The 16,273-nt window shown below is 51.9% G+C and overlaps 1 protein-coding gene across 2 annotated transcripts in view; it reads right to left on the minus strand.

Moving 5' to 3' along the window:
• LOC120542391 (tenascin-like) overlaps positions 1-16,273 on the minus strand; it is a 52,585-nt gene that overhangs the window by 19,669 nt on the left and 16,643 nt on the right. Inside the window, exons 8-13 of one of the 2 annotated variants that reach the window (XM_039774829.1) lie at positions 15,508-15,693; positions 8,491-8,580; positions 7,348-7,611; positions 5,845-6,159; positions 4,277-4,693; positions 3,481-3,753 (exon numbers count right to left, since the gene is read on the minus strand). In XM_039774829.1, the coding sequence (XP_039630763.1) occupies positions 3,481-3,753; positions 4,277-4,693; positions 5,845-6,159; positions 7,348-7,611; positions 8,491-8,580; positions 15,508-15,693 (1,545 nt within the window). The remainder of the gene's footprint in view (positions 1-3,480; positions 3,754-4,276; positions 4,694-5,844; positions 6,160-7,347; positions 7,612-8,490; positions 8,581-15,507; positions 15,694-16,273) is intronic. The other variant, XM_039774830.1, reaches the window with a different exon arrangement.

Below are 16,273 nucleotides of genomic sequence, written 5' to 3' on the forward strand. Positions count from 1 at the left end.
ATACAATAAATAAATACGAATAATAATAAATAAAATATGAATAATAATATGTACCTGCATTGTTCTCACTCTTTAATTTAATATTGTTCTTTATCAGTATGCTGCTGCTGGAGTGTGGGAATTATCCCTTGGGATTAATAAAGTACCTATCTATCTATCTATCATTATATAGCGCCTTTCACATATCTATCTAATACATAAATACGAATAATAATAATAATAAATAAAAAAAAAAAAATCTGAATACAGAATGACACGAATACGAGGTGAGACACAAAAATAGATTAAATAAATACGAATGTGGTGGCACAGTGGCGCAGTGGGTAGCACTGCTGCCTCGCAGTTAGGAGACCCGGGTACTCCGGTTTCCTCCCACAGTCCAAAGACATGCAGGTTAGGTGCATTGGTGGTCCTGAATTGTCCCGTGTGTGTGTGCCCTGTGGTGGGCTGGCACCCTGCCCGGTGTTTGTTTCCTGCCTTGCACCCTGTGTTGGCTGGGATTGGCTCCAGCAGACCCCTGTGACCCTGTAGTTAGGATATAGAGAGTTGGATAATGGATGGATAAATACGAATAATAATAAATAAATAAATATGAATAATAATAAATTAAAAAAATAAATCCGAATACACTGCGGTGGGTTGGTACCCTGCCCAGGATTGGCTCCAGCAGACCCCCGTGACCCTGTGTTTGGATTCAGCGGGTTGGCTAATGGATGGATGGATGAACTCCGAATCCAGAGTGACACGAATACGAGGTGAGACCCTGGGCTTTCCCGGGGCACCCTCTGAAGGTAGGTAGGTGGGTGGGCCGGCAGCACTGTATCCCCTCGGCCAGATGTATCCTGTGAGCGGCCCACTCAGTATTTGCACGACAATCGCTACACGAGTTGCCGCTCTAACGTCAGATGTAAAAATCAAGCAGCGAATCAACAGGACATTTCTCGTGAGTTTTCTCCTTTTCCATGAAGCGGTTTTTGACTGACAAACCTTCCTGTCCTCCCTCGATCATCCTCCCCATCCGCCCAGTGTAGCTCCCCGTGCTGCTTTACTTGTTCCTGAATATCTAAAGTGACCTGCAGAGAAGACGTTTTTCTTCTTCAATGGAGGAAGTGAAGACAGAAGCGCGGGCCTCAAGCATGAAGCCCTCCAGCTCTGTTTCAGTTGGTGGGAGATCCGTCTGGAGCGGCGTGGAGATCATGAGGGGGGCTACAGAGCTAACCCTAAGTGTAGACGGCTGGTTATTTTTGGGGCTCACCTCGTGTACCGCATATGGGCACACGATTGGTCAAAGCTGTACACTTGGGGTCAGTGGGAAACGCCCCTCATGCTAAGAAAGAAATATAAAAACCCCAAAAACACAAGTGACATGGAGCTCAGACTTGATGCCAGAGGGCTGCACATGGTGGGCATTAGTGCTGTGTTTAGGGCAGCTGTGCACCTTGGCCTGCAGTCACACAGGTGCTCCTCAGTCCACGCTCTGGCAACTTTGCCTCCAGAGACCGGGTGGACATTGCCAACTGTGCCACATGTGAGGCAGGATGAGGCTGCGGACTGGGCTGTGCTGATGTCACAATGGCATTTCGGGGACAAAGCAGATGCATGGAATTGCAGACTTCCCCTGTGGCCGACCATTTGTGACGACGGCACCTCACGTGGTGAAACGTGCTGTTTGGGGTTTGTGTGCAGATCTGGGGGGTCATCGGCTCCTAGAGTGAACCAAGAAAGCGGCGCCCACTCAAGCCTGCCAGGTATTAAACTCTGGTGAGTGGCTGGTCGCTGGCTTTGTGACATGTGACATGAGTGACGTTCCACTTCTGTGAGCTGTCAGCCCAGCTCTTCAAATCCTAATGTCTGCGTGTTAATTGGTGGAGTTTTCAGAACAACGCAGGAATAATATAACAGATGGAGGGAATGATGATGATGATGATGATGATGAGGACAGCGATCTTGGTGACAGGAGGGGAGTGAGGTGCCTTTAGCCCACAGGCGTTGTGACAGTGTTTTTAAGGGTCGTGTGTGCCCGTGTGTGTGTCATTTTACTGTGACCCTAATTCTCATTTTCTTCTACAGGCCACCGAGATGAACGATTGCAGTGAAGAGCAGCACAAGCCTTGGGGACGCCTCAGCAGGAGGCAGCACAGATGAGGCACTGCAGCTCACCTTTGACCCTCAGAGTGTTGTAAGGTAACTCACTTTGGGACATCAGCATAGTAATTGCTAAATGTATTTTTGATGAGAGAACATCCGCTTTAATTATGGAGCTGGGTAAGCGACTGAACTGCTACCCAAACAAACAAATCAGTCAAGTGAGCCTAATGACCAAAATCAGTTGACTGAATTGTTCCCATCTGTGCATTCCGTTGGTGCCGCGCCACCGATACGCAGTGCCTGACAGAGCCGTGCCCGCCGCAGACGTCCTGTCTTCACAAGCTTTATTACACCTAATTGAGCTTTGCTGAAAATCGCTTGACGAGTTGCAGGAATGAAACGAGTTGCTTCTCGTGGACGTACGCGGTTACTGACGGCGTGACACGTTTTTGCGCCGTCTCGTCTCGTTATCCTGTGCTGCTCAGCCTACACTCCAGCCTTCTCGCTGATTTTTCACGACAGTTGTTGCAGCGATCGAGGGACGTTTGTGTGGCGAGACTGAGTGGGCTCATGCCAGGTGTAAAATGGCAGAAATCCCCACGTTAAAAAAGGGCAGAACAAGCGGTCTGTGGCCCTCCCAGGGCATAACGTGTGACGCTCGAGGAGAGGCGATGACACACAGCACAGCCAGCGCTGTTCTTCTTCAGTCGGGTATGGGTGTGACTGTTTCACCAGAAGCGACGCGTGTTTCAGTGAATGGTAATCCTGCGCGTCTCGCTCGGGCTTGCCGACTGCCTGCTTGTGCTTCCTTTGCTTTAGGTCGAGCGTCGCCATCATCAAAGCACCACGGCATCTGCCACCTGGCCCTTTTAAATGCCCTCGAAACAGAGCGGAGGGCGAGAGTCAGAAAGAGCTGGCATTAGGGAGAAAGCGTCAGTTTGACACACACGGAGGTCAGGCGTATTAATTGAAGGTAGAAGGGCCACACGAGACCCTGACACATACAGACTGGTAGGTGAATGGATGGTTTTGCAATCTCTGCAGGACAACAGGAACTCACCAAGATGCACTTAATGGGTAAAACAGACCTCATGCACTCGAAAGGGCCGCGAGCTGCTGGCTTGCTGGTTAGAGTCATGAAGGTGGGACCACAGTGGCTGGAAGGTGAGACAAGTAGGCGTTATTAAAGGAACAATCGGAAATCAGCCTGGGTGCGTGGGCCTTGGCATGAACCGTGCGATGGAAGGAGTTTCAAGTTGATGCTGCGGCCGCTGCTTGACACAACAGGACTTTCTGGAAAAAACGAGAAACAAACAAAAAAAAAAAAGAACCCCAGGAAGAGGGGAGGAAATCAAAAGAGAGAAGGCAGGAGTCGGAGCAGACTGGAAATACCTGTGCTAGCCGTGGCATAAACTGGTCCTGAGGAGGAGCCATTTGAAAACCCGACAAGGGTCACCCTGTATGTGGTAGCAGCGTTAACATCGGTGACACTGTGGCCACGCACATCACCCGCCACACTGTGATTGTGTGGCACAGACCGATTGTCCCGATCTGCAACTTCAAGTGTGAAGCGGTCGAAGGCTCCATCAGCGGCTGTCCAAGAGAGGCTGAAGCGGTCCCAGCTAACACCTGAGACGGTTAAGGCGCCCAGCGCAGGCTCTGCCTCTGGATAACAAAGACACGTCCGTTAGAATTGGCAGAGTCGCTCCGAGAGATCACGTCGGCCCACGGGAATGGCGTTGCTCTGCCAGCAGCTTTGCTCAGTTACGTCAAGAGCGGGACAGCAAACAGCTGACGGGGACAGAAACGTACGGTTAAGAGCCAACTGGCCGACAGAAGAGCACCGCTGGCCCCTCAGGAGGTTTGTGTTAATGGTCACCATGCCCCCCCCCTCGCCCACTTGGTCATGCGGCCGACTGTGTCCTGAGGAGGCCTGCAGTGCGCCTTGTATCTGACCAGACCCTGGGTGGTCAGCGTCGGCCGCTCTCATGCTTCTCATGCGCAGTCCCAACCTGCTCTTGGGCAGGGAGAGGACGACATGCACTTGCTGGTACATCGCTTGGCGTTCGTGTTCAGGACATGCACTGGCACAGGCATCCCACTTTGATTAGAAATTCATTCCTTCCCTCAACAAACAGGCGGCAAGGCACTGGCAGTGAGCAGACAGTCAATGGTTTGGATGGTATACCTGTGGTGACCAGAGTCTTGATGGCATTTGACCGCCGTCCGTCCACCTCTCCTTGCAGCGCAACCTCATAAAGTGTACCTGGTGACAGGGCGCCTACGTCAGCACGTCGAGCGTCTCCCGCCACTAACTCCGAGGCGGTCAGGGTGGACAGCGCTACGTCTCTCACGGTGATGGCGAAACTGGTGAATGGCCCGCCGTGTGCCATCCACTGTAGGCTCAGGTCCGTGTCGGACACCCTTGTGACTGAGATATTGCTGAGCCAACCTGTAGGGGGCATAGTGGGCAGCCTAGGGGTCGCCGTGGAGGATGGCATTTCTGCTGTGAAAGCAAAGTGTGGAGTCGTCGAGTGGGCCAGGAATGGGCGCTCTGTAAAACGAGTGGCGGCCGACTCCACAGATGGCGCAGCAGATTCAGAGGCTAAACAGAAGTACAATCAGATGGTTAAAATAATGGAGAACTCTCAGCCAGGGGGAGCCAGCACTGGGCATGAATGGCAACTCGGGTGGCTTTGCGGGACCGCGTCCTCCTGCTTCATGGAGGTGGGCAGGCAGGCAGGCAGGCAGGCAGGCCGTGCTGCTTGTACATTAATGGCCGTCGCTGAGCCATTAATATCTGAAGGCTCTGTATAGTCCGAGGATCAGATGTATACAGTGCTCTTCAGAGGATGAAGAAGCCATGCGCCGGTCGAGCTGCATGCACAGGTGATGGACTGAGCGGGGGGCCCGAGGTGGTCGCCTGACAATGGAGACGCAGAGTTTTTAGTTCTTCACTTGCTCGCCTCTGCATAGATGATTGTAGGATGTGACGATACTGCCACCGAATGAAGACCTTACTCACGTCACCGGCTCCATTGTCAGGCCTGTCTGGTGACACCAGCCACATCAGGAGGGGTGCGATGCCCCCGAAGACCCCGTGTAAGTCATGCTGTGCCTTCAGGCTGGGCTCACGGCCGCCTACGCATGCTGTGATGAAGAGCTCGCTCGTGTTAAATGTCTGCCCATAAATCGAACCGATTCCTCCGCCTTCGTTATTGGGGTGCGTTAAGCAGGCCGGGCCGGTCGGTCACACGCGCACCAAGCCAGTGGCGCACCAAGCGGAGGCCCATAAAATGGGCTGGGGGGCCGCCCAGACAGCCAGGAGGGTGAAGCAGTGTGCTGCCATGCCGCATGCCCGCCTCCCAGTAGCCGGAGTTCATTCCATACTTCAGGTTAGATACGTGCCATGCTGCGGGGCTCATATCACGTTACACGCATGCTTGTGCTGCCGATGTTCACTCCTGAGCTCCTCGGAGCAGTTGGCCTCCTGCCAAACCAACGAGTAGCCATTTATGGTTTTTCTTTTTTTCTTTCTTTTATACAGAATCGTACTGCACTTTTATCTGTCGTATGTTTTAGCTTCCATACCCTAAATATTTCTCATATGTGCCACATCTGCTGATGATAAAGCGAGTAGCAACCTGTGCGTGTCTTTCCAATTTGGACTGGCATAAGTAAAGCAATGCTGGCCCCGGTGCGAGGTGGACAAGAGAAGCATGATGGCTGACGCGCAGCCCATAAAGCATGAATTACCTGTAGAGGCTGCTGCTTCAGGTGACCTGCTGCTCGGCTCAGTCGTGTTTGCTGGAAGTCTTGTCCCGTACGGAGAGGCCGAGACATTGCCTTGCGGGTGGGCCTCCACGGGACCCCTCTCTTCGGGGATCACTCTATAAGTTACTGTACGGCTACCATATGTGCCAGGGCTGTCTGTGCTCCACATGGGCCGAGTCGCGTCCGGAGCCGAGTCCTCCTGCATCCCCGAGCTGTCGGGGTCTTTCACTTGTACAAACGTTTTAAAGCGTGTCGTGACCTCGGGGGCCGAATCTGCTAAATACTGCAGGTATGAAGCTATGGAGACAGATTGAAATGAAGGAGAGCTTTGTTAGCGGCGAGGGGGATGAGGGCTGTGGGGTCAGGGTGTGCTGTCTCTCATCACCTCCTGGCTGGGCAAGAGGAATGTGACGAGTGACGTGTAGATGAAGCCGAGAGCACACTTGAGTGACATGGCTGGTAAGTGCCACCTGCCGAATGTCTCGGGCCTGTCCATTGCCGTGCGAGCCGCACGTTGTGCCGCTCATTTCAGAGGTGATGGGCTGGCACACAAAGACGTGTTCATCGGGCTTGGGGCGGGGGGCACACTTTAACAATTATCACATGAATCAGCATTGTGCACAATGGCATTCGGCTCTGCGCTTGGCAGCGAAGTGAGCTTCCAGTTGAAACCCTAACAGGGATTTATTCAAAGTCATGTTTGTGTTTCCCTCGAGACGGATTCGCTTTCAAGCAGCATGTTATCCGGTAACTGCTGCCAGACGCCATTCAAGTATAGAATTTGTTTTTCCTTGGCTTTGTATGCTGCGGGATGGCCTCGGATGCTTGCTTTGCTTGGCTCTGTGGCACTTTGCCACACCGTGCTTCAAACTTGGCACCTCACAGAGGGGGAAGAAGCTTGACTTTTGTTTCGCTATCCCTGTGAAGGCCGAGCACATCGAAGGCGCACTGCGCTGTATGTTGCGAGCTTACGGACACAGAAACTACAGTTGTGTCAAGAGAAGACAAGCTAGTGGGGCGTATGGGGTGGGGGGTGTGTGTGTGCCACAGCAGAGGCCCCAAAGACCGACCGGCCTTGCTGCTTTGTGTCAGGTGGCACAGCTCACTCCCCGCACGGGGCCGATCAGAGTCGATCTCGCACAAAAGAGTTGAGACCTGAAATCAAAACACAAGGTTAGAGTTGGGCTTCCTGTGCCACGCGTGCTCCAAAGATCGGACCATTCCGTACCCAAACACAGGGATGGCATCCTCAGTTCTGTAGATGAAGGCTGAAACAGAAATCAGAACATCACAGCGGCATGAAGCGGGCGAGCAACGCGCCTCGTGTTCCCCAACCCACTGCACTGAAGCAGACACGGGGAGACGGGCACATCTCGTTGAGTGCACTCGACACTTCGGGGGTTCAAGTGCCCCGCTGAGGCCCACCCACAGTAACAGTTGCCCATGCCGTTAACGTCCCCAGGCGTAATAGAGAGCGGCACCCACCTGTCGTAGCTGTAATGGATGCTGGTTTGCTCTTCTGGCGACCTCTTTCTGCAGTGAGCGTGATGGTGTACTGCATCCCGGATTCCAAACCTCCCAGGCTGTACGTGGTGGCATCTGCCGGTACCTCCACCTCCTGCCTCTTACCGTCCGCCGACACGTACGCCAGCCGGTAGATGTTGATCTTGGACAGAGGCCTCTTCCAGCGCAGAGACAGGCTGTTTTCAGATTTCCCACTCACTTCCAGATCTCTTGGCGAGTCCAGTTCTGCAGAGGGAATGCAAAAAGGGCAGGAGGTGATGGCACAGCATGGCACAGGACTGCAGCCTGGCCTTGAGTCGCATGCTGGTGTGTTGGCCGTCAGTGACGGTGTCACTAAGGAACTGCTTGGCGTTTAGCAGCAACCTGCCGAGAGCCTCCATGACTTTCATCACACTGGCGCCGTGTGTTGGATAAAGCTGATGTGGCGCAGCGCTGCAGTAGGCAGATCGGACTTTCTAGTATAACTGGCACCCACTCCTCCCGAGCCGCCACAAGTGCATCCGGGGGCTCACTACTCGGCTCTTTAGACAAGCTTGTCAGAGGGCCGCCCTTGAGGTGGAAAGAAAGGAGCCACTGATGTGAAGTGCCCCCCAGTGATGGTCTATCTGAAGAGGGGCTTGATTTGGACTCTCGTATCAAATTCTTTGTGTTCTTAAAGTACAATTTCTGACCCCTAATAACGTTTTGGAAGCACAGGGAGGGTGTCCTGTTGAGAGAAGTTGAATGTCCCCTATCGTCATTACCAGAGGAACATTACAGAACAGGGTGGCACGGTGGCACAGTGGTAGCGCTGCTGCCTCGCAGTTAGGAGACCCTTAAGGGTTCGCTTCCCTGGTCCTCCCTCCCTGTGTGGAGTCTGCATGTTCTCCCCGTGTCTGCGTGGGTTTCCTCCCACAGTCCAAAGACATGCAGGTTGGGTGAGTTGGCGATCCTAGATTGTCCCTGGTGTGTGCTTGGTGTGTGTGTGTGCCCTGTCCAGGGGTTTTGTTCCTGCCTTGCACCCTGTGTTGGCTGGGATTGGCTCCAGCAGTGTTAGGATATAGCGGGTTAGGCGATGACTGACTGACATTACAGAACATATACATGCCAAGGTCACACACTTACCAGTGGCCGCGTTGATGGTGGCTGGCATGCTCTCTCGATCGCTCTTCACTGCAGTGACTCCGAGGCCGTACTCAGTGCCAGGCCTTAGACCTAAAATAAAAACAGATGAAGTTTGTGAGTCACGGGCAGAATGAGGGCTGGTCACCTTGTGGTTAGCCATACAAGCCAAAGAAAGCGGAGGTGAGGCGAGGGCGTCCATTCACTCGAGTAGTGAGTTGAACAAACCCGACTGTGTCACTACAGCGGAGGAGGTGACGAGGGTGGCTCAGTCCTGTGTGTCCCCGAAACCTCTGCAGCGTAACGTAATACGAGGGCTGCTCCGTTATGAGCAGGAGTTCTCGTGCTGTAAGTGAACTCGTCGTTTGTAGAGATGGCCGCTCCTTCTCCCCTTCCTTCTGTGGTAATCGGAGCAGCAGTGTTGTGCAGCACATTCTGACTCCGTTTTTGAGCCGTGCCATCTCCGATTTATTCAAACAGTTTGGGGACGAGTGTCTCCCTCTCAGTGCAGAGCAGTCCTGGAGGACCCCCGTGGCTGCAGCTTTTCATTCTAACCCTTCTCTTAACTGGTGACCAGTTGGTGCTGCTAATTCACGGTTTCCCTTTCTTGAGACTCTGACTGCTGAATTGATTCCCGACACACATCTGATGTGAAGTGAGCCAACAGAGGAGCAACTCCAACTCCAACCTTCATTCACTTTCTTATTTCATTCCACGGTGCCCATTCGGCCATGGCAGACACTTCCAAACCTGTTGAGTTTTCAGTCAGAATGTTTTGGTGAGCCGAGCAGATCAACGTTTCTTGATTTTCAGTTATGGTGTGACAGACGCAGGTTGTTGGTTCATTTTGTGTCTTAATATTGTTTGGTGGCCATTTAAGGAAACAAGAAATAATTAAGGGGCCTGAGTCTTAAGTCGGGCATCAATTAAAATGAAGGCAAAGGGTTAATTGGCAGCAAAGTCGGGTCACTAATTAAGAAAAGGCTTAGGCTGAGGGTTTGGGCTCCTAATTAGTGACCCGTTTTTGCTGCCACTTAACTCTTTTGAATGAATTTTAGTTGACTTGTTTAAAGATTTGTTCCCCTGAATTTCTTCGTTTCTTTCCTTAAATGGCACCCAAACAGAACTGGATTGTGACGTGAGGGGGCCAACAGAAGACCACCTGAGTCAGGGCCTCAAACTCCAACCCATTTCACTCCACCCAGTCGGCGCTGATTCTCGTCGTTAATTCAACTCATTTCTTGAATTCCGTGGCTCGTTGCTGCTCTCGCGGCGCAACAGCAGACATTTGTGAAATTGTCGATTTTCTCTTTTCTAAGAGCAGAACTCTTCAGATGTTTTGTGGACCCGAGCAGATCAGCACTCGTCTCTCTTTATGTTCAGATATTGTTTGCTGGTCATGTGTTGGCGGCTAATTAAGGAAAAAGAAACGATTAAAGGCTTCTGAGAATTCAAGAGCAAGTCGAGTAAAAATCAGGTCACTAAGAGTTAGAACGAAGACCACGGTGGTCCGCCGGGACCGGAGTTGGGGACCCCTGCTGTAGAGTGTATGATTGGTGCAAGTCATTCACAGGGGGACCTTCATCTCTTTGGGAAGCCGAATGAGGAGGTTACTGAGGCTGAGTGAGAGCTGGTCAACATGCAGTCGAAAGGGCATCGAGAAGCTTCCGAGCGCTGGACCAGGTGGCCTGCTGTGCCAGGAGACCACACAGAGACCACACAGAGACGCAGGGCGCGAGTCGTTTCATTGTACTCGATCAGTAAAGCTTTATATTTTAATAAAAAGTGCACTTGGGAGGCAAACATACGAGCTGCTGCTGCTGCTGCTCTCCTTGTGAATTTCACTTCAGTTCTCTTCACAGGTGCCCATGGGCAGTGGGCTACTGTATGTCCGGCGGGCCGATGACCACCGTCATCCTGCCATAAATACTCGTTTGGGCAGTGAAATAAGAGATTTTCTGCCATTACCATTTTTTACTGCAATTGGCATTTAAGACCCCACGACACAAAATGAGCTGCAGACAATTTAGACCAATGAATGGGCGCCGACGTGGTGTGCCCCCTGAAGAGCCCACAGAGGGGCCAGAATGACCCAGTGCGAATCTTCTCATCATGTCTAACTGGTGTTGGCACAGACGGTGCGGTCGCACTCTGACTAGTCCAGGGCTGGCATTGCCCATGCCGAGGGCTTCTCAGAATGCACTTTAGGTACTGAGTGGTACTATCAGGGATCTCAAACTCCAGTCCTGGGGGGCCGCAGCGGCTGCAGGTTTTCTTAATGAGTGACCTGCTAATTCACTTCTTGTTGAATTCATTTGAATTGATTTGCTCTTGAAGACTCGGAGCCTTCCATTGTTTCTTTAAACTTAATTAGCAGCCAAACAACGATGAGATACAAAACAGGAGCAGCACACTGTGACCATCATACGATATCTGAACATAAAGAAAGGTGAGGGTCTCAGGACTGCTGATCTGCTCAGGACCCCCGAGCTCTTTGAAAAGTAAATAAAAAAGCAACACATGTGAAAATGTCTGCTGTGGCACAATGAGAGCAGCGACAAGCCACAGAATTACAGAACGAGTTTAATTAACGACAAGAATCGGCGCCTCTGCTTGGAGTCTGAGGCCCTGACTTAGGTGGTCTTCTGTTGGCCCCCTCACTTCACATCTCATTTCTGTGTGGCTGCCATTTAAGGAAGAAATCTTAAAAAACAAGCCCATTAAAATGAATCCAAAAGAACTTCATTAGCAGGTCACTAATTAAGGAAAGGGTGAGAATGAAAACCTGCAGCCCACTGCGGCCCCCCAGGAGACCCCTGATGTAAGGACTAGAAGAGATGGCTTACTGGCTACTCAATGATGAACGTCTGAGCCCGTGAGCGCCTGGTAATGCAGATTATATTCCCAAAGTGACCTGACGACTGCCAAGACAAATGGCGTCACACCGAGTCGGCCCTAATGCAGCATACGTCAAATGGCCGGTGACGTATTTGGGACTTAGTGATGCCTCACAGCTCCATTGAGTTGGGGTCAAATCCCGGCCCAGTTCCTGTCATTCTGCCGTTTTCGTGTTCTCCCCGAGTCCTCGTGGGGTTCTTTGTTTTAAAGTCATGCCCCTCTGCCCAGGGCTGGTTCCTGCCTTACACCGAATGCTGCAGCTACTGGCACACACTCCCTTGTTTGCATTTCACGTATACGTCTGTGCCTCTGCCACGCATTTCATAAATGACATTAATTTAAGTTTGAGCATTTAGTCCGCTGATTATCAGCTCGGTAGGCGGAGTAGGTGCCCACTGGTCCATTGATGTGGGACTAAAGGACATTGTGTGGTGACAAGAAACTGACCAAAGAGGTCATGGATTAGTCGTTGCACGTAATCGTCCTGGGGGTTCCCAAATGTCCCATGTGATTAGACTGATTCAGTCCCCAAGATCTAGAAATGAGGCCTTGCCATGAAGGAATGCTAGCCGTGTCCTCTAAACCGTCGTCAAAGTTTGTCTAACATGAGTGGAGATGTTGGACCGGACCAAGGGGTCGCCCACGTAACACCTGGCTGCAGCAGACAGAGGGTCATTTCTGGCAGGTGGGACTGTGTCTGCCTGGGGGGTTGCCAGACGGGGTCCCGAGTTGTTTCATCGTGTGGTGGGTGCGGCGATGCCCTGTACCAGTGCCTGCTCCCCAACTTGACTTGACTTGACTTGGACCGGTTTGGTGAGGCACAGACTCCACAGTCGGCCTTCAGCACTGAACGGTCAGCTCATCTTTGGCCCTTCTGGTTTCTCGGGGGGCATATGGGGGCTTGGACCCTGCACATCACAGACAGCTGAAGTTCTTAGCGAAATGAGCTCTAAAAGTCCTTGCCGCAGATTCTGTCACCCAGGCAGCCCAGTGAGTGTTACTGGCAGGACACAATTGTCACTGGGGAAGAAAGCGCAGTTATAATGACTTAAGCAGCGAGCCCCTCCACTGCTCAGCGAGCTGATTGATGACGTAAAGCAGAGCTCCCCCTGCTGGTGGGTGTGTGTGTGTGTGTGTCTCTCCCTGTCTTTTCTGTCGTCTCTTCCTCTCTGATTGTGCCGCCTTTGTCTCTCCGCTCGTATTCGCTCTCCTCCCGTTTGTTTGATTCCTCGTGCTCCGTCTCCATTTCGTTTCCTTGGCATTGCTTCATCCCAGATGTGCTCGCTCGCTAATCTTGTCTCTGATTCTCCTGCTTCGACTTTTCCTCCGGGATTTCCTCAGCTTGCAGTTGCTTCTGAATTGGCAGCCTAACCTTTGTGTGTTTGCCGGCGGGTCTCTGCTTTCTTTGTTTTAGTCCGTCTCCTGTACGCACCGCAGCTCCCTAAAAACACTTAGCTGGGTAATGTGAGCCCCGGCTGCTCGTCTGGCAGAGCAGGGGGCTGACAAGAGGATTACCAGCTGACACGCTGGAAGGTGAGCTGCCTGGAAATATCACATCCTCTCAGAGGAGGCTCCTTTGTTCTCCATGTTGTGTTTGATCGATTCTCCATGTTAGGAAGCTCACATTCTTAGGCTGACTGCTTGAGTTGCTTCAGATCAGACGCTGTAGCACTGAAATCTGAAATCTTGGTCACTGGGGGTCTCTTTCAGTTTTAGGGTACCCTTGGTCCGATTCCCTTCGTCAGGTGATGGTGGCACTCTCTATCATGGGACACTCGCTGTGCTTCTGAAGCTGCTGCTAAGGTCAGGATGGGGGTCCTCCCTTCACACACACAAGTGTCCCCAAACGATCATGAGGGGCACATGACATCACGTCCAATTTAAGGGTGACATTTGGCCAAGTGACAGTTCCAGTTTTCTTTGGTAAACCGTGAAGCTGCTGGCCGCGTGTGGACTCCGCTACCACATAAAGCCTGACCTGTGTCACTCCAGCTCAAGAGTGCAGCAGTCACGTGGCCGTCACCCTGGGCAGGCGGCACTTACTGGCATCGGACTCTGCTTGGCCCCGTTGCTCGTGGCCATGTCAACCAGGACCATGATGAGTGAAATGGTGGACTGATGGCTACAAAGCAAAGTGAATAAATATTCAGTCAGTGTGCGCCTCTTGTCATGGCCGCCATTACTGGCATGTGGTCACCGTTCATCACCTGGGGTGGCCTACGTGTCACTCTGACGCAGTATAAGCGAGAGATTGCTGGCGCCTTGCTGAGCAGCTCCAGTCCAAGTAGTGCGTTCACAAGTGGCTCTGATTCTGATCTGTGAATCCGTCAGTCTATCGGAATCCTATTATGGGATGTCACCTACTGTTCAGTTCTGCTCTGTACGTGGAACATTATACTGCGTCGAGGATGACTTGGGGTCCGTTCTGTGTCTTGTGTTCTACTGACCCTCGTTATTTGACACCCACTGCACCCCCGCCTACCTGGAAATGGGGGGAGGGGGGGTCTCTCTTTGAACGGCCATCCCTGAGGTTTCTTCCATTTTTTTCCCTACTAGGGTTTTTTTCTTGGGAGTTTTTCCTTCTCTTCTTAGAGAGTCAGGAGGAGGGGCCTGTCAAAGCCCATTGCGGCCCTCCTTGTGTGACTTTGGGCTACACAACAATAAATTGTATTGAATACCAATAATGGCACATGCACTGCTAGGGATTAATAAAGTATCTATCTATCTATCTATCTATCTATCTATATCTATCTATCTATCATATAGCGCCTTTCACTCTATGTAATCCTGCCAACTATGCTATCTATCTATCTATCATATAGCGCCTTTCACTTATCTATCTATCTATCACAATAACATTCAGTGAATCCACTTGACTTGAGCACTCCTACTCTTTCTCTGTACGCTTATCACTCGTTTGCTCAGAGGTTGATGCGCTTGTTCCTTCCTGAGCAGCTCATCTTTTCTCCACCTTAGTGGCCCGCGTCTTCTCTTCTTCTGTCGCCATCTTTTCCCATTTAAACTGATGAAGTCCGTGTTTGTGTTGCGATCACTTAGTGTGTTTTCTTTAATTTGTCACTTAAGTCTTCAATCCGCCTCAAGAACGATTTCAGATATGAAGAGGTGGGGGAGGTGACGCCGAAGGTGGGAGGGATGAGAGCGGCGCCCGTACACATGTGCCACACTGCCGCCCTGCTGGCCACTACTGAGAGTTGATTATATAATAAAATAAAAAGAGGATTAACCTTAGAGGTCAGTCATCACCCTGAGAGCAGACAGTAGACGTCTCGTAGTATTTGTGTAACTAATTTCAGGTCAATCGGTTTGCGAGTGGCAGGCGATTTAAAATCCTGGACAGACAGACAAACAGCCACGCTAGCGTATGATGGAAGAAGACCAGCTGTGTAAGGCCGTGCTGGAAGAAGCCCAGAGTCCTAGAAACTATTGAAATCATCAGACAAGGAAGTGAAATGTCGAGATGTCAGGTAATCGAAAGGAACGACTCTGGGCATCTCTCTCATCGGAGGATTCTTTTTGCCAACATGCTGGCATCGATTCTGTACTAGCAGCCTAGCGAGTTTGTCTTTCTTCGGAGGTTTCTTTTCACCGATGTGCTCGCCTCACTTGTGGTGTTAGCGGCTGAGCGAGTTTCTGTTTCCACAGAGGCGGAGCACTCACCCCGACTCCGCCTCTCACTTCCTGGCTGTACAGACAGACCCGCCCACTTCCACGCATAGGCGTTTAAATATAAGGAGATCCTCCCAGTTGGTTCAGGGTGAACGTCTTCTGAACAAGCAGCTCACCCCTCAGTGCCAGCGTCTGCCGAATGCCCGCCGAACGCCCTCTGGTACTTGTGATGGGCTTTACGCACATGATGGCAGTAAATATGAGTTGGTACTCGGTGAAAGGCGCTATACAGGGTGACATGGTAGGGCTCACAGGTCCGTTTCTCACCACCTTAGATACACAAACCTTTCTCCTGGCACCTTTGCCCTGGCCGGCCTGCTCCTCCGCTTTACCTGGCCAGAGCAGCCTTTACAGAGCACCTCGGACAGTTTCCAGGGGGCACGTGTGCTGCGCACCCCTCTAAAGGGACTCTTTTCAAAAGACTGGGGGTCTTACCTGTGATGGTTGCCTTGGTGGTGGCTTGCCTGCTCTTGGGCACACTGATCTCGGCGTGATCCCCTCCTGCCAGCGGCGAGTACTTGATCCGGTAGCTGTCCACGTTGGCCTTGCTGTTCTGCCACTCCAGAGTGACGGTGTTTTCTGTCTGGGAAACTCGCTCCAGGTTCTTGGGGGCATCCAGTTCTGGAATGAGAGATTTGTACACGTGAGGTCAGGGGCACTGGTGGCACAGCAGGGTGAGGAGGGCATTGCTTGCCACATCCTGTGAGCACACACACTGGCCTCTCAAAGATGAGCGCTGTAAGACGATGCTGTCATTTCTGGAGCGTCTCGATGAGTGGCCACTCGCGTGAATAACGCATCGTCTTACATCTCGGTGGGCTCAGCAGGCAGGATCCCTGCTTGATATGGGATACGTGTCTCGGAAACATGGATTGGAGCGGAAGTGTGCCTGCCTGCCGGCCTGCCTGCCCCACGATGTCACCGAAGACAGACACACACACACACAAGCGAGCCGTATCGCTGGCTGGCTGCGTCTGTTGTCGCTGGCACGATGCCCGAGGTCAGCCAGAACAATTTTACACCTGCCAGGCGGAGTGCCCTGCTGCAGAGTGCCCCAGGTAGGGATTAGTGACAGGGAGGCTCCGGGCTAGATACGGTGACATTTGCTGTAATTACATCTGAGGAGAGGCTTAGTTAGACAGCAGTGGCTTCATCGGGGGGCAGCCGGCAGACCACCTAAGCAGAGCTGCTCCTCGTTCAC

The sequence above is a fragment of the Polypterus senegalus genome, chromosome 13 (genome assembly GCF_016835505.1).
Source record: "Polypterus senegalus isolate Bchr_013 chromosome 13, ASM1683550v1, whole genome shotgun sequence".
NCBI lineage: Eukaryota > Metazoa > Chordata > Cladistia > Polypteriformes > Polypteridae > Polypterus > Polypterus senegalus.